The sequence below is a fragment of the Panthera onca genome, chromosome D3 (genome assembly GCF_046562875.1).
Source record: "Panthera onca isolate mPanOnc1 chromosome D3, mPanOnc1 haplotype 2, whole genome shotgun sequence".
In the NCBI taxonomy this organism is placed as follows: Eukaryota; Metazoa; Chordata; class Mammalia; order Carnivora; family Felidae; genus Panthera; species Panthera onca.
Window position 1 is genome coordinate 21,160,207 of NC_138350.1, and position 18,076 is coordinate 21,178,282.

The window sequence follows — 18,076 nt, forward strand, 5'->3', positions numbered from 1 at the left end:
CCACAGACGCGCGCACAGCTTGGCGGGCCTCCCGGCGGAGGTGGCGAGTGCTCTCGGTCCCGGCGCCGCGTTACCACAATGCACCACTGCTGCCCGCCCGCCGCCCGGTGCACGAGCCCGTTAACCCCGTCGGCGCCACAGGAGTCGAGCGGAGCTTGAGCTGCGGCCTCCCGGTCTCTTCTCCCTGGAGCGGGGGCCCGGCCCGCCCGCCGCCAGGTACCCCGTGCGACCCCGAGGGCATCCAGGTCGGACTCAGGTGTCCGGCGGGCTCCTCAATTAAACGTCACATTTTAATGAGAAAATCCGGCCGAAGGTGCCGCCTCCTGTAGCAGCAGGATTGGCGTTGCTTTATTTCAAAGGGAAAGGTGCCCTTGAGAGCTAAGGGCACATGGGAAATGAGGATGGCCCAGGGCCTGACGGTGATTCCAAGAAATCGGGGTCACTTCTGAGACCTGGTCACCCTCTGATTCCCCTGTGGCGCCCGGTGAGCCTGGTGCACCTGTTTCTGACCACCTGCAGACACCTGTCCACCGTCCTAGAGGAAGGCAACAGGCGGGGCCCAGGGAGCCGGCTACCTTGGCACTGCTACCGCAGGGCTGCAGGCACCTAGGAACAAGAGTCTCTCTTCTCTCCTCAGACCTCTCTGAACACAATTCGCCTGTCCAGCTGCCGACACGAGTTCTCCGTGGGATGTCTGATGGACAACCCAAACCTAACTGTCCAAGTCTGAGCTCCCAATGGCACCCCCAACCTGTGACCTCATCCTTCCCGCAGTCCTCCCCACCTCACCTAGGACACTGCCATTCTTCCAGTTGCTCAGGACAGAAACCTGGAAGTCACCCTTGACTCCTATGTCTCTTAGACCCACCTCCAGTTGGTCAGCACATCCTGACAAGCCATAGTCTTAGAATACAGCCAGGATCTCATCCCTTCTCACCACCCCCACTACTGCCATCCAGGCCAGACACACCATCATCTTCCCTGCGGATTCTTCCAGAGCCTCCCAGCAGGTCTCCTGCTTCCACTTTGGTCCCTCACAGCCTACACTGAGTACAACAGCCAAAAGAATCTGTTCCAATGTATCTCAGACTCTTGTCACCCTTCCACTCTACATCCCCACAAACATACCTATCCTGTCTCCCTCCCTCTCTCAGCTTTAGCTACACTGACACCTTGGCTTGAACACTCACTGGAAGGCAGTCTAAGCCCAGGCTGGCCGTACTTATTGGCCCTGGCTCCCACCTTACTCTGCCCTGTTTGGATCTTGTTTCCCCCACTGGCCTACAGATTCTGGGCCCTAGGACTGGGTTTCAGCCCTTGTTCCACCCCTGACAAAGCCCTCCTCAACACCACCTCTTCACAGGAGTTCAGTCAAGGGAATTTACCAAATGTAATCTAATGCAACTGAGTCAAGTTTCATCAATTTAAAGGTTTTCAAATATTCAATGAAGCTCCTGTTATAATAAACTCAGGGTAAGTGGTGCCGGGTCAATAATTCCCTTCTGCGCCTTTGAAGCAACTGAGTATTTCTTCCACCTAGAGGATCAATCTAGAGCAATTGTGTTAGATTCGCTGGCCCAGGGGATATAAGGCATTTAGCCACTCTGGGCCTTGAATTTTTGGCTACGAAATGAAGAGCATGAGAATAATGCAAATGGCCACCAGTGGAGGAGTGCTGACTGAATGCCACATGCTGGGCTTCAAGCTTTACCTACATTTCCTGCAGTGCCTCATGGTAATAGCCTTTGGTACAGTCCACCAACATCTTCTTTTACAGATGAGGAAACTAAGACTCTGAGGTAAAGTGACTTGCCTGGGGTCACCAGGCTTGGACCCAACCTGTTCTGGCTGACCTGGGAGGCACACTCTGAACCACATTCTGTGGGGTCCGTTAAGCAGAATATTGCTTCCCAGGCTCCCAGATGCCTCACAAGGAAAAGTGGGGTGAGACTGGAACAGTGCTCTGAGTGCTTTGGGAACCTTTCATGAACACACCAGCTATTTTTAAAAGATTTGCATGTAGAAGAACAATCCAACCCAGGATATTTAACCAGATACTCTGAGTTTCATGGACTCTGGAAGCTGGAAGAATCTTTCAAACTCAGAGCTGTGCCCTCCATCTCAGAGCTGAGGAAGGGGAAGGCACAGGGGCTGAGTACCTGGTGCCTATCCTCACAGTGAGTGGATGCTGGGGTCACCGACCCTGTTTCCTTTGTCCACTTCCCCTTACTTAGAGCTGTATAATGGAGAAGACAGGGAACAAAACACACCCAGGGAGGAAACTAAAACAGTAAAGAGAAATATGAAAGAAAATCATGCAGTCCTACTAAGGCAAACACATATCTTCTCCTTGCTACATAATTGTCTTCTGCTATAAGTGATGTCAAACAATTATCAGATTCTGCTCATGTGAAATACTTTAAAACTCTGCAACCTCGCTTCGCAGGCAGCCAGAACAGCATCTATTTGTCCTTAAAGGAGAAGATACACTAGCTGAAATGTCTTAGTTGACCCAGCAGCGAGAAATCCAAGAGACAGAGCAGGAGATGATGGATGGGTAATTCAGGCCCTGAGGCCTGTCAAAGTTTCCCTCCTGTCCATGTGTGGGTCAGGCTGAACCCCAGTCTGCTCCTGCCCCTCATCTTCATGCGTGCATAGAGGGCAGCTCCTGAACAGCTCCAGGTGGACAGCCACCAACATCTTAAACATGATGTCCTAAAATCAAGTGCACTAACTCTGTAACCTTCCTGAGATCCACTCACCCCAAATACCCTGCACTGACAATCCTGGAGGCAACTTCAACCCTGTCTCTAGGCTGTAATTGACCCTACATCAAGACCAGTTGATTTGGTCACGTCAGAGTTTTTGGCTTCCCCTCATGTCTATGGTGACCACTCCTTTGTCACAGCTCCTCTGGGCTGCTGCTGCTGCAACAGCCCCCCTACAGGCTGACCTCCTCACTTCTACTTGCTACCAGGACATTGTTACACAGGCTCTGTTTCCAATATGTTTCCTCCTTTGCTCAGTAATATGGCAGACACACCCACTCAGCCAAAATTCACACATACATATCTGTGTGTGTTTGTGTGCACATGCATATGTGGGGAAGATAGGTATACTTGTTGTCCATCCCAGTACTGGGGGTAACAGAGAAACTGGTCCCAGGCCTCAAGAGGGGTGGGGGAACATGTGGTAGCACACTGTAAGAACCACGGACACACATCCACACCCTCCAGCCCAGAATAATGAATCCCCTGGGATTCATCACAAGTGAACAGTGGGAAAGGAGCACAAAGTTCTGCATCCAATGCCATTTGTTGCAAAAACCTAGAAGCAACCTAACAATATAACAGCAGGCAAATGTTTATTTCATCAACTTCGCGGAATATCACGGAGCCATTTAGACTTATGTATGTGATGACTCTGCAGAAATAAGAAACTGTGCTTAAAAAGAAAATGCTAAGAGGAAAAAGGCAAATCATGCAATATATTTATAATTGTGTGAAAACTATCCATACATGGAATGTTAATATAGTAGGATCATAAGCGAATCTCCCCCAGCCTGGGCTCCCAGAATGCCCCAAGGTTCTTTCTTTCCCAGGACCTAACTCGTCCTACTGTGGGGGTTCCTACTTACTTGTGTATCTCCCACACCAGACTGCAAACTCCTTAAGGGCAGAGACTGTGGTCTTTTCTTACTGCTCCCAGCCTCTAGCATGGCCCAGCACATGGTAGGCACACACTGAATGAATGAACACAGGAATAAACAAATAAATCAATTCATTGATAAATCAATCAATGAAAGCAACTTTATCAGGAGCCCTATTTGGCCCAGCCTACACACTCACACACTACCTTCTTGCCTTCCCAAGCTTTCTGTCACCGTCCTTCCCCTCCCAGCAGGTGGCCCCTCATAGATGGCATTTCTGGTGCACACCATCAGGCAGCCCCTTCCCCTCTGCACCTCTGCCCTTGACTGGACCTTGACTAGACCATGCAAAGGTGAGCACAGGCTGAGGAGGTCCCCAAGGGCAGGATCCAATGGCGGCTTCCTGACCTGAGTTGGTCACAGCCCTCCACTGCTGTGGGACTTAGGGACCTTTGGTTCCCCCTCTGGGCCTCAAACTCATCACTAATGAAGGGCTCAGGCCCTCAGGAGAGAGGCATTGACCTCTGTGTTGTCTGGAGAATCAACCTCTCCAAGGGCCTGCCTAGCATACATGTTCCTTGTGGAGGTATCTTAAGAATGAAGTCCTTTAAAACAGCAGTGTTCCAAGAATAGCTGCTCATAGATGCTGACTGCTATCCTCATTAATAAATGATTCTGCACCAAAGCCAAATAATTAATTTCAGAGCAATTTATGATAATGTGTTGCTAGGCAATTAAAATAAACTTCCGAGGGGGGAAAACTTCAATTTGTTGTTGATTATTTTAGATCAGAAAGATGGAATAGGGGAGAGTGCACTTGGTCAAACTAGCTTAAAAAACGGCAAACACAAGATAGAGTTCACTAGGGACAGTGCCTTAGGCCTGACTCTGCCTGCATGTCCCTTCTGCTGCTAGTAACAGCCCCAGAGACCACTTCTCTGGGAGCTGAGTCTGGTGGGCTTTGCTCTGGAGTGAGCCAGGGGCTACTGTATCCCTGCACATGTGTTTGGAAGAAGTGGCCTGCCTGAAGACCAGGTCGCCTAGAGGACCCTGTGGAGAACGAGGGTCAGGTCCCACCAGGCAGTTCTGAGGATGCTTGGCCTCTTTTCAGCCCTTTTTGTTCACAGAAGTGGCTGGCCCCCAGCTGGCCCATTCGATTGCTTATACCACTTATTGACCAAAAGGCCTTTTGCTTGTTGAGGTCTAAATAACACTTTGACCAACAAATCCCTCAAGACATCCAAAGGGCTGGGATTCCCAGGTGATTAGTATCCATTTGTCTAGTCTTCAATTATTTCTTTTTCAAAAAACTTATTTTAAAAAAAAGCAACAAAAATGATTGAAAATACAAGTCTATTGCAGAATGTTCCTCCTTCATGGAAAAAAAAAAGTACAAATTAAAGCAGCTCGGAGGTAGGTAGCTTTTTAAGTATATTAAAATGGCCCAAAATGTATTGAATTATTAACACCAAATGCAAATGAGATGGCAGTGAAGCTGGCATGCTCATTCATTGCTGGTGGCATGGAACAACAGTATGCTCATTCCAGAAAGAGATATTACAGCTCATCAAGGTGCTGTGATGATGTTGCCTTTCTCAACTCAGTAATCCGACTCCCGGGAATTTTCCCTCAGGAAATAATTCAAGAGAAGCAAAGAGCATTCAGTACAAAGACATTCATTGCATCATTATCTATAATAGCATAAATGGGGAAACTCAAATGCACAAAAATCAGACGGTAATTCAAAACATTAGAGTACATCAACTCAGTGGAATATTACACAGCCATTAAAATGATCATTATAAAGATAGACTGTTAGTTATAATGTGGGGTGAAAAAGGCAGAGCATAAAGGCCATATTTAATACGATGCCAATGATGTGAAATACAAGGGTATGTGCAGAGTGGGGAAGAGAAGGTAATGTGCAAAAGTCAAAAACAGTTTTGTGAGGGCGTGAGATTACTGGGGAGTTACTCATATTCCAAATATTCTTTATCTTACTGTGGAATCTTTGTCCACAACAACAACAACAATTGAGCAAGCTACATTCAGTCAAATGAATTATTTGAAACCCTTTTCCAAGGGGCCAAAGGAGGTACAGAAGAGTCAGCCAGCCGGGAATAGGTGCCCTACCCTGCTTAGGGAGCATGGAGTATGAGGCAATAGGATGGCAGGGAACCAGGATGGGTGGGACCAATGAACAGGAAGTCATGGCAGTGGAACCAAAGCAGTCCCAGCATCACTCAGGCTGCCCCGGGGAGGCCTGCACTTAGGGTTCAGATGCATGGGTCTGAGCACAGAGCTGCAACCTGCTCACCAGGTGACATGAACCAAGTGCAGGAGCCTCTCTGAGCCTCACTTTCCTGATTCTCATCCAGATACAGTGCTCGCTCCCTATTATCGGCTGAATTGTGTCCACCCAACCCAAATTCATATGTGGAAGTTCAAACCCACAGTGCCTCAGAATGTGACTGTATTTGGAGAAAGAGCCTTTAGAGAGGTGACTAAGGTAAAATGAGGTCATATAGGTGGGCCCCTATTCCATACGACTGGTGTTTTTATGCAAAGAGATCAAAGGGCACCTGGGGGGCTCAGTCGGTTAAGCATCTGATTCTTTTTTTTTTTTTTTTTTTTGATGTTTATTTATGTTTGAGAGAGACAGAGGGAGAGAGCTTGCTCCACAAGGAAGCGGAGGAGGGGCAGAGAGAGAAGGAGACACAGAATCCGAAGCAGGCTCCAGGCTCTAAGTTGTCAGCACCGAGCTCAACGTGGGCTCGAGCTCATGGAGCGCGAGATCATGACCTGATCCAAAGATGGATGCTCAACCGACTGAGCCACCCATGTGCCCTAAGCATCTGACTCTTGCTCTTGGCTCAAGTCATGATCTTTCAGTTTGTGAGATTGAGCCCTGAGCTGGGCTCTGCACTGACAGCACAGAGCCTCCTCGAGATTCTCTCTCTCCAACCCCCCCGCCCCTCCCTCACTTACTCTCTCTCTCTCAAAAATAAATAAATAAACTTAAAAAGAAAATAAAGAAAGAAAATTAAAAAGAAAAAAAAGAAGAGGAGATCAGGACACACACAGACATGTGCAGACCGAGGGATGACCATGTGAGGAGACAACTAGAAAGCAACAACATATAAACCAAGGAGAGAGGCCTCAGAAGAAACCAAACCTGCTGACACCTTGATCTCGGACTTCTAGCCTCCAGAGCTGTAAGGAAATACATTTTTGTTGCTTAAGCCAGCCAGTATGTGGTATTTCATGGCAACCGGAACAAAGGAATACACCTCCCTTTGCAGAGCCACAAGGATGACATCACCAGCACGGGGCAGGAACTCAAAAGACATTTGGGAAAAGTGAACCAGGTCTGAGGCAGGGTCTTGGCACCCCGAAAACCACTGCCTCAGACAAGGCCTGTGCTGAAAGACTGGGCCTCAATGTCTATCGGTGAGTTAGTTTAACTGTGAAGTTTAGAATGGCTATGGAGTTCTGCAAGACAGCTTCTGTGATCCTCATGGCAACTGGGATGAGGTTGGGCAGGAGAGACAACACTGTACATAGCTGGCAAAATGAAAGTTTAATAAAGTTAAGGGGTTTTATTCAAAGCCAAAGAGCAAAAACAGACCAGAGAAGGGTCACTAATGCAACATCTTAAACCTCCAAGCTCCACTTTTCCACACTACTAAAAAATAAGGCTCTGACTGATTGATCTTACAACACGAAAGCTTAGAAATTCCATAGCACCAAAGCCACCATAAATCAAGTTAAAAGATAAGCAACACAGAAAATACTTGCAAAATACATAATTGACAAAGGAGAAAGAACCATAACTCAGAATGAGCTCCTACAAATCAGCATAAAACCACAAATATCTAAACAGCAAAATGGCAATAAATATAAATATACAAGTCACAAAATGTGCATGGTCAATAAACAGATAAAAGTAGACTCAATCTCTATCAGTAATAAGAGAAATGCAATGACAACCCACACTGTTGGGACATATAAATTTATGCCCTCTTTTTGGCTGACAATTTGATAGTGTCTGTTGTTATCCATCATGGGTATCCACTGGATATAAATTGGCAATCCTACTGCTAGCAATCTATGCTTTGGAAAAACTTACACACATGCACAAATTTGCATGCACAAGAAGGTCTACTACAGCATTACAGTGAAACTAATAAAATGTAAAGAACCTACTGCCCATCAAGAGAGAGACAATTAGGGGCGCCTGGGTGGCTCAGTCAGTTGAGCGTCTGACTTCGGCTCAGGTCATGATCTCATGGTTTATGAGTTCGAGCCCCACATCGGGCTCTGTGCTGACAGCCCAGAGCCTGGAGCCTGCTTCAGATTCGGTGTCTCCTCCTCTCTCTGTCTCTCCCTTTCATGCTCATGCTCTCTGTCTCTCAATAATAAATGTTTAAAAAAGAATTTTTTTTAAAGAGGGAGATGATTAAATACATTATGACACACTTTAGAATTCCATGCAGTTATTTTAAAAATGAGATCGGTCTATATGTACTGACACATAAGGATCTCCAAAATATATCAGTAAGGGAAAAAGCAAGCTGCTTATCAATATGCAAAATACGATCTCATTTATATATATATAACTATGTGTGTGTGGGTGTGTGTGTGCTTACATGGCTTTGTAAAAGCATGGGAAAAATCTGGAAAAGTATCACTGGTAACCAATGCGTGTGTATATTCCTTGGGAAGGTGGTACTGAAAGATGACTACGTTGTATGTTATTTATTCTAGAGTCATTTAAATATTTTACAATTTTGTATTTCCTAATGAATGTTATCGCTCAACAAATTAAAATTGGCAAGAATCAACTCCTGCCTGTGTTGAATTCTGAGACCCTACAAAAGACTCTCTAATGGTGGAAGGTCAGGCATGAAGGGAGGTTCATAATGAGTGAGTTTTGGGAGCAGGAGGGTCCAGAAATCACATCAGAGAAGCCACCACATCAGTGCACACAGACCAACCTGGAAGGCAGCAATCAGAGAGGGGCTGGATCATTTGACGCACCCGTGGCACAATCCCCATGAGGCGGAGGAACAGAGCCGCCCATGGTGACGGGCCCTGCAAAGAACGGACACAGATGCAACCAAGTGTGGGAGGCAAAAGGCTCAGGCACCTGTCATTTGGCCAGGTTGCAGGCCTCACCCCACCCTCAGCCACCAGGCTGTTGGTAGGTGCTCTTGCCTACAGACACCAGTGACCTCGAGAGTAGTGGCTATGGCTCAGGGATGAGGCTCAGGAGGGGCCGCCATGTTGATGTCCAGGCATCCACCTGTGCTCACTTCACCAGGGCTGCTCTGGGTTGCATAGTCCAGAGAGGTGTTAGGAAAAATGTCAGAAAAGGAGAGAGGACGTTGTAGGCAAGTAGAGACTGCAGATACAGGGAAGAAGTGACAGATAAGCTGCTGCTCAAAAGAGTCACCCCTGAATGCAGCAGCCCCATGTGATGCCCTCTCTAGTGCCCTTACTGTGGCAGGCATGAGTCACACCAGTGGCCCCTTTTTGAAACACCCTGCTTCCTGCTCCTGTGGCCACACACCCATTGTCCTCCACCCTCCTCTCTCCCTGCTCCCAGGCAAGATTCAGTCCTCACTCCCATGTTCTTCCCACTTCATGCTGGGTGGGGCCCAAATGATGGTGTCCATGCCCACGACTCATTGTCCTGTCTCCCTGTTCATGTTTCCCCATCTGTACCATCACTATGGTCCTCCCCTTCAAGCCCCAGATATCCATGGCTACCTGGATGACACCCACACTCAACCTGTCCCCACTGAGCCCAGTATCTTGCCTCTGCTCCCTCAGGACAACCTTTCCCTCTCCAGAGAATTCTTTCTGCCCCCAGGTACCAGGCTGGAGACTTGAGGGTCAGCTCCTATGTTCTCTCCCTCACCTTGGGCCCCTACATGCAATGCATCCCAAGTCCTGAGGACGTTAACTTCAAAATAGCTTCCAAATTCATACCCTCTTCTCCCCCTCGGGTGAGTAAGCCACCCCCAGCTCACTTTCAAGGTTTCAGATTCTACATTTACCCCTTCTGATCCATCTTTCAAGCTGCCATGGAGACAATTTACTGAAAATACACCATCCACTCTGTCACTTCCCTTCCATGGGTCCTCGATACCCACAGAAGCAAGTTCAAGTTCAAACTCCTTGGCAAACCACAGCCAAACAGGAGGTAAGCCTTGTGGGCCTCAGCACTCCTTACTCCTTAGCTTCACCCCTGCTCCTCCCTCCCTTGCCTTTACTCACCTGGCTGAGATGCCCTGCCTTTCCCTCCCTTGGCTGGCTCCTGTCATCTCTGGATACTGAGTGTGGGCCCCTCCCTAAGGAGCCTTACTTGACAGCTGCCACCCCAGAGAGGGATGGAAAGCTATCTGGAGAGGGTCCTTCCTCAGGGTTCTCCTCACACCTTTGCCCATCACAAGCTGTACTCATCACACTGACTCATAAGGATATTGTCTGTCCCCCTGCAAATAAATAGTGCCTTGAGGTCCGGGAAGGGGGCATACTCTCTGTATTAGCTTCCTAGGGCCACCACACACTAGGTGGCTTCAAACAACAGAAATTTATTCTCTCACAATTCTGGAGGCTAGAAGTCCACCATCAAGGTGTTGGTAGGGTCATGCTCCCTCTGAAGGTTGTAGGGAAGGATCTCTCCTTGCCTCTTTTAGTTTCTGGTGGCCCGGGGTGTTCTTTGGCCTGTGGAGGCATAAATCCAATCTCTGCTTCCATCTTCACATGGCCTTCCCCTCTGTGTATGTGTCTGAGTCCAAATTTCCCTCTTTTTAGAAGGACATCAGTCATATTGGATTCAGGACCATGCTCGTGACCTCATCTTAACTTGATTACATCTGTGAAGACCCTATTTCCAGTCACATTCACAGGTACTGAAGGGGTAGGTCTTCAATATATCTTTGGGGAGGGGGACACACTATAATCCATAGCCCTTACTTTGGTATCACTATTGCCAAGAACTGTTAATGGATGGCTGAGCCAGTGTGCTCTGGGTCTAGACAGGGGAGGAACAGTCAGATGAAGAAGGTATCTTGAAGTTGGACCTGGAGGAGATGGGAGGGAAGAAGCATGTCCAGGTGGAAGGAGGAAAACTGCATGGGAGAGGAGGGAGAGCTGGGCTGCATGAGAGGCCTTGGCTCTGTGCTTTGTGGTGCAGGGAGCTGGGCCAGTCTGCAGAAAGGCTTTCAGGCTGGGCTGAAGCATCTGCCCTGGTACTGTGGAAGCAGTAGGCAGCCATCAGGAAAGCAGTGACAAGAGCAGAATAAGTGTTCCTGAAAGATTAATCTTCCTGAGGCATAGAGGGGCAAGTCTAAAAGGAGCCCTCCCAATGCAGGGAGTTACCAATAATGAGGAACTAAACCAGGGCAGTGGCAGCGGGGCAAGGAGAGAATCCAGAGAAAATTGGTTGGGAGAATGGACAGGGCATGACCTCAGGCAGCAAGGAGAGGAAGAGGCTGAAACTTGAAGGGGTTCAGTGGCCAGTGACTGAAAACAGCAGCCCAGGGAGAGCACTGTGCCTGCAGAAGCGGCAATCAGTTTAGCCTCATGAAATACCATTCAATTTAAAAAGCAAGCTCATGGGTACACTCATTAAGTAATCACTGAAGCAGGGCATGTGTGCAAAACAGCTGTAAGAGTCCACACACTTTGTAAATAACTCAAGTTTATGGGAAACAAACACGTCTTTTTATATCAATGCCTGGTACCCTGGCTGTTAGCAGCATGCATTTTGGAAGAAAGGTCTCAAGCCAAGGGAACTAGAAATTCAACTGAATAACCTTTAAATTACCTCATCACCTTGGGCAATGGAAATCAATGCAGTCTGCAAAGGGCTACCATGTGCCAGCAGAGGCCAGATGGAGCTGGTTCTCAGGCAGGGGATCCAGGGGCAGAGGGAGCTGTCCACCATGGGGGGCAACTCTGGGGTCAGTAGAGGTCCTGGGACTTCGGAGGCCCTTTCTGAGAGAGCTACCAGCAACACCCCAGACTTACCAGAGAGGCATTGCTGAGGCACAGCATTAGGAGAGGCTCTTGCCTTGGGGAATAGAATAAAGACCCTTCTCTCCACTCCCCCCACCTTCATGGATGATTCATTCCCTCTCTGGGCCTCAGGCACTTCATATCACCGGAGGATAGCCTCATTGATTTCCAAGGGCTCTTCTACCTTCCAGCTCTGCTTACGGCTGTGGCTACCACCCCTGTTGCCTGATCACAAGCCTCATCCCAGGTGGGGATGAGAAGATCTGGCAAACCTGAAAGGGAAGGACTCAGACACTAACTCCTCCAAGTTGTGATTCTGTACCGCTGATCCTAACCCCTGCTTTTTCTTCTTCCTCTGGCCACCCAGCGATGGGTGCTATCACCTCAGTGTGAGAAGGATGTACTGTGAGCCTGGAGATCAAGGTGACTCTGGGTGTGTTGCTCCCCTTTTCTGTGCCACCAGCTCATCTGTGAGGCCCTCTCCTCATGCTGGAGAGGTGGGTGCCACGGTCAGACCTTGGGCACCTATGATCTAACATCTGAGAATGTCTCCTCATTCACATGATAGGGATGGTAATAGTTTTATTTCACAGGGTTGTTATGAGGATTGAGTTACTACAGAAAAGCCTGGCCAGTGTTTGCTGCTAGTACCACAGGGTCTGGGGGACATAAGCAGGACGAGAAGACATGCATTATTGGAGGAACAGCAGCAGCCTCTCCCCACAAGAAAGCATCCCCTGCCACAAGTCCTTTCCTGGAAGGGGTTTCTCTGAACAGAGACCCCTCATGGCCTTTGACATTTAGGCTCCCTTCTTCCTGGAGGGAACACTCCCCTTGTCTCCTTTTGCCCAAGCTCCACTGCTGGTCAGCCAAGGTCCCTGGATGACAGCAGACCCAAGTACAGTCCCCACCTTGGGAACACTACCTCCAGCAGGACCAGGCTACCCCAAAGCAAACTACTGAGTCCTTTAATGGCCCTCACAGTTTCAGTATAAACATCAATGTGTGGGGATTTTTGTCTCAATATGCTCAGATTCTTCTAATAAGTGGTGATGGTAGGCCATGGCAAGAGATTTCAAGGATAACATTGAGCCCCTACAATCCTGTGCTGTTTACATACTAGGCAGCTGTTACTTTCTCTATTTTTCATATGATAAAACCGAGGCTCAGAGAGGCTCAACCACAGGATGTAGTTAGTAAGAGGTAAAATGGGAATTTTGAGGTCGCTCAATCTACAAAGCGAGGCCTTTTTTCACCTCCTTTACACAACACAGCTGTGACCACCATCTCAAACAACAAGATGAACTGTATTCACCAAAATGAAATTTGTTCAATTGCCATATATTCATTACTATATCATGTTCTGTTGCTGTATATATCTTTATTTCCTGCCTTGGCCTTGAGAAATCCAGTCAGAAAAGTTCTGTTCATGTTTTCCATGCACATTTTATAATTTTACATAGATGCTGGCTTGCATGTGATAAAACCAAGTGCAGGACTTCTGAACAGAGACTGTGAGCTGGATCTAGGACTGTGTAGCATCTAGACAACCGTCAAATGTTATCTTCCTCAGTTACAGAGGAGAACTTGAGCCCACCTTAATTATTGAGGAGGTTTTAAGTTGCTCAGATTGTGAATAAAAATAGGTAGCCTGATGGCATTACAGGCAGAGAGCATGCTAAATATATGCATACACACCCCAACTTGATCTAGTTACAGAAAACTTTGGGCCTATAAATGTATTTTCAAAATAAACAACATGCAAAGCTCAAATATATTGTTTTCCCAAAGCAAAAGCAATGGCTTGCTGCTTGGCCAGCCTGCCATTATGCATTTTGGACTTGATATTTTTATGAACGAAGTCAGCAAGGATCTCAAAGTACAGTTATGAGTCAGTCATCCTTCCTGACAACTATTCTCTAAAGAGGTTTACTCATCTGGCCAAAATACAAAGTGTTGACATGGTAGGTAAAAACTTAACTACTGTAAACAAAAATGCTTTTGGGTGGGAAAAAAGTGGTGAAGAATAATGTAAATCAAGTACATGATAGACATGCAGTTATTATACTTTCTCCGGTATGACTTTTCCTCTCTTCAGAACACTGGCCAGAGATAAATGGTACCCGGTACCGAATGGTACCCAGTAATGCTACCACGTCCTTGGCATACATTTCCATCAGCACTGCAGCACCATTGCAGCTCACACTGACCCTAAAACCAGCACATCATCTCATACATCTTCTCTACCTCTCCTTCATTTCATCAGCACCATCATCAGGCATCCGATGATCCAAGGAAGTTGCCCACCAGAGTCATTTCTGATGCACATAGCTTAGGCTAGACAGTCAAAACAAAACAAAGACCCCAGCCCTCCAGCATGAGCCTGTTGAGATTCAGAGGCTTCATTTACAGCCACCTGGTTACAATAAGCACTTTACAAGGCTTGGCATCTAGACTTCTTCAGGGCCCTGGAGGACAGTCCCTCCAACTCCACCCCTCCTTCCTTCCACCCCTTCACCTCCCCAACACACCAAAAGTCCTTTGTCGAGGCAGTAGAGCCCCCCAACAGCCCACCCATCAGGTTCTAGGAGTCAAGAGGTCTATCTGTCTGACCTTGCCAGGTGATGGAGATGGGAACCGAATGCTGGTGGGATCGAAGGCAGAGGTGACCCATCAAGTTTAAACACATCTCCCCCTTCAGTGATGGCTCAAGGCAGGAGGGGGGGCAGCTTTAAGGGCCGAGGAAGCTCAAGGCTCCTGGCTGGGTAGTTGCCCAGCCTGACCCCAAACTGCTTACTCAGAGGCACAGGCTGGCTGGAGAAGGGCTTTTCCTGTGACAGGCACCACTGGAGTTTAAAATCCCCTTTGCGTGCTGGGAACACACACACACACACACACACACACACACACACACAAACACATACACACACACACACAGTAGCAGGAAGTGCCTGCCCAGTATCCACTCCAAAGCTCTTCTGCCTGAGTCCAGCTCACTTACAACAGCCAGGTGCACTGAAGTGACCCTTGCCCTTGAAGCTCTGGTAATGGCAGCTCAGGTGCCTAAGGAGACTGGAGGAAGGCAGGGAAAGGGCTTTACCTCTTGATTGAAGCCCCTGGGGAAGGCTCAAGCCTACCTTCCCTGCTAAAAGATGGCTGGCCTCTGTGTGGGCTATATTCCAGTGGCTGGTCTACACGGGGCCAATCCCCTGCACTGAAAGGGGAGAGTATCATCCCTGTGACACCAACCTGGGCAAACATCCCTTCTCAGTATCATATAGTGGGCTGCACCCAGGGTGGTGAAGGGGACATGCTTAGTGACTGCCCTTAGACTTCTAGCTAAACCCTTTGTCCCCTGGCTTTTGAGGGCAGAGGGGCCTGCCCTCTATCCCAGGACTGAGTAAGTGCCAGGGCAGAGATCTGATCCCTCAGTCCTATAGGCTGCTCAAGATGAGGGCTGGAAGAAATTTACAATAGGTAAGGAAAATTTAAAAGCCCAAGAGATCCCATGCCTCAAGGACCCGCCTGCCCCATGCTTGCTCCGCTTGCCCCAACTCACCCCAGGAAGGGGCTCCCGGGTGTGGAAGTGGGTCTGGCCCCGAGGCTGTGGGGGCTCTTGCAGCTGCCGCCGCCGCCGCCGCCTTCCCGCCGCCGCGCTCTCAGTCCATCTCAGTGCAGTGCCGGCTGCCACCGCCGCGCCAAGCCCGGGAGAAGGACGGCGGTCCCCGGATTGGGTGTGTGCTACCCGGCGGCCCCGGGCCCGCCTCCCCGCCGCGGCCGCCCCTTCAGCACCGCGGATAGCGGCCAGCCCAAGCGCTCTGAGTGCAGCCCAGCCAAGAGGTGCCCTGCGCCCGGCTCCGTACGCCCGCCAGTCAGCCTGAGCGCGGCAGGGGCGCGGCGAGCCGCGTCTTCATTCCTCCAGCCTCCTTCCCACCCGCCTGAGGTGGCCGCCTCTCCCTCAGGGCCCCGCTCCAAGAGCGAAGGCGCCGCGAGGTCACCAGACAGTCCGCGGAGGACGGGACGCGCCTCCTCCAGCCCGGTCTGGGGCAGGGACTAGCGCTCTCCTCCCGCTCAGCGGGCTAGACAAAGGCGAGCTCTCGGTGTCTGGATGCCAACGGGCGGCGGAAAGCTCAGCTCAGCCTCTTAAAATGCGGGAGCATGGCCCGGAACCCGACCCGACCCTAACGGCGCTATCGCGGCTCAATCGAGGCCAAAGAAGGCTGGCCCTTCGCCTGAGTCCAGTGGGGGAGGGGCCCTTGGCTCAAGCCCTCATTTCTCCACTGTCATATGCCCCGAGGTTGTAAGGAGTTAACCAGTTAGAGTGTCTTGGGAACTAGGGGAGGGTGAGCCGTTGGGGTTCCATCCCCATCTGGAATCCAATTCCCTCCTCCACATCCTTGGTGCCAGAGCGTCAATCAACCAACAGATGGGACTGCTGGAGCCTGGTGACATCACGCAGAACGCTTCCACGTTTTTCATTTCTGTTCAAATCCCTCCTACTCCTCCTTGCCCCCTGCCAGGAAAGTTCCCAACTGAGAGCAGGGGCCCTAGTTCTGAGAGCCTCTGCCACAGATCAGAAACATGACCTGGGCCACCCTTACCTCTGCCCTCAGTGAGCCTCAGCTTCTCCTCTTGGCTTGTGGGGGTGGAGCAACCTTTGGTTCCAAGTCTGAGATAACTCAGCTTGTCTATCTGGCCAGGAAGAAAGAATCCACAGCGTGGACAGCCACCCCCAGCCCTGTCCACTTCATGGCCCCTCTCAGGCCTTTATAGAGTACAAGGTGAGGGGGCCCTTCTTTCCAATCAGTGAAACTGGCAACTCTTATCTAATTCTTTCTAAAGCAACCGCAACTTTTATGCCTCATTAATTCAAATCCAAAGACATATTCATTTCTGCCATTTGGTTGAGTCCCCAGTTTAAAGGGGAAAACCAATGAAATGAGTTCAAGTCGAGGTTAATAAATGCTATCCAAGTAGGCATGAGGCACTCTGCTCAAACATTCACAGATCAAGGCTGCTACACAAAGAGCCCAGAGCTGAAACCTTCAGGAAGAGCACAGCAGGAACAGGACTGAACATTTGCCATCCAGGAAATGTGGCAAGGGGCTGGGGAGAGTCAGGTGGGGGAAAGAGGGGCAGGGACTCCTTTAGTTTCCACATCAAGGAAGAATCACAATCCACATGTGGTACCTTAGAAAAGAAACAAAACCACTACCTGTACCTTTTAACATCTTTTTTTTCCTCCTTTGAAAATTACTTCCAAGAGGGTTTTTTTTGTTTTTGTTTTTGTTTTTGTTTTTGTTTTTGTTTTTTTTTTGTAGCATACCATCAAAATCCAAAGACAAGAAACAAGTCAGGTTCCAGGGCACAGGTTATGTGGGCTTTCTGCTGCACTGGTCACAGGCATCAGATGGGGGAATGGGGTGCCCATCTACCTCCCAAACATCGAACATTTGCCCAGTGGACATGTTGACTAATAGGAGGAAAATCTCAAGTCTTTCTTTGTTCATTTCCTCATTTGGAATTTAATTTCTTGAGGATTTTGTGACAAAGGATTCCTTCAATTTAACTCTTTTAATTGTTTAACTTATGGCATATTCAGCAATCACCAGCATGTCTGCATCCTTACGTTCCAGGAGATCAGAGAGGGACCCAGTGAAGCCCATTTCCACGGACACACATACCACTAGCACAAAACCTACAATTTCTACTGACACAAGAGGCTCACAGATACACTGAAGACCATGAAACGTTCACGATTTGGAGCAACAGAAACAATCTAAGCCACACAACAAGATTTTAAATTTCAGTTCAGTTATTCAGTTATTCTCTAGGTTCTGGAAAAGCCAAAAAACTGGAATACATTCCAATGATTCTTAACCACAAAGGCAGGAAGACACATCTGCCCAAGGCCCCATTCCTCCCTCTGCCTCAGGGCTCAAACCCTGCTCTTTGACCTCACTACAAAATCTCTTCTTTGTGGGCAGACTATGCCTGCCACTCCTGCTGACAACTACCAGTGTGGCTGGTAAATCCCAACCAAATCCATTCTTCCCAGCCCAGCTATACTTTGCTCCCTCTGCTCTGCCCTGAAAATATGAGCATGTCCTTGGATTGTCCCCTCCTCCTCCCTTACAACCAGCCTGTCTCAGGTTTCACCAGTGCTTTCTCAGCCCACTCTTTCCTTCTCACCCAACTAGGGACCTGGACCTAGCCTTCTTCCTCTCCCTTGTCCACCATAGCCACCTCTTCCCTGTCCCCTCTCTTAACCTCCTCTCTGGCCATATGACTCTTCTTAAGATACCTAGGACAGGTACCTGTCTCTACCTCTGTTACAAGCCTAAAATGCTACCATCCCACTACTAACCATGCAAGGTTCAACTTCCAAGCCTAACCCTC

At 48.8% G+C, this 18,076-nt stretch overlaps 1 protein-coding gene across 4 annotated transcripts in view; it reads right to left on the reverse strand.

Moving 5' to 3' along the window:
- OSBP2 (oxysterol binding protein 2) overlaps positions 1-18,076 on the reverse strand; it is a 192,265-nt gene that overhangs the window by 72,932 nt on the left and 101,257 nt on the right. The window contains exons 1-2 of one of the 4 annotated variants that reach the window (XM_060612691.3): positions 15,237-15,900; positions 8,647-8,743 (exon numbers count right to left, since the gene is read on the reverse strand). The exons of 2 other annotated variants lie outside the window; for them this stretch is intronic. In XM_060612691.3, the coding sequence (XP_060468674.1) occupies positions 8,647-8,707 (61 nt within the window). In that variant the 5' untranslated portion in view covers positions 8,708-8,743; positions 15,237-15,900. Of the gene's footprint in view, positions 1-8,646; positions 8,744-15,236; positions 15,901-18,076 lie in introns of those variants that run through there. One more of the 4 variants, XM_060612692.3, reaches the window with a different exon arrangement.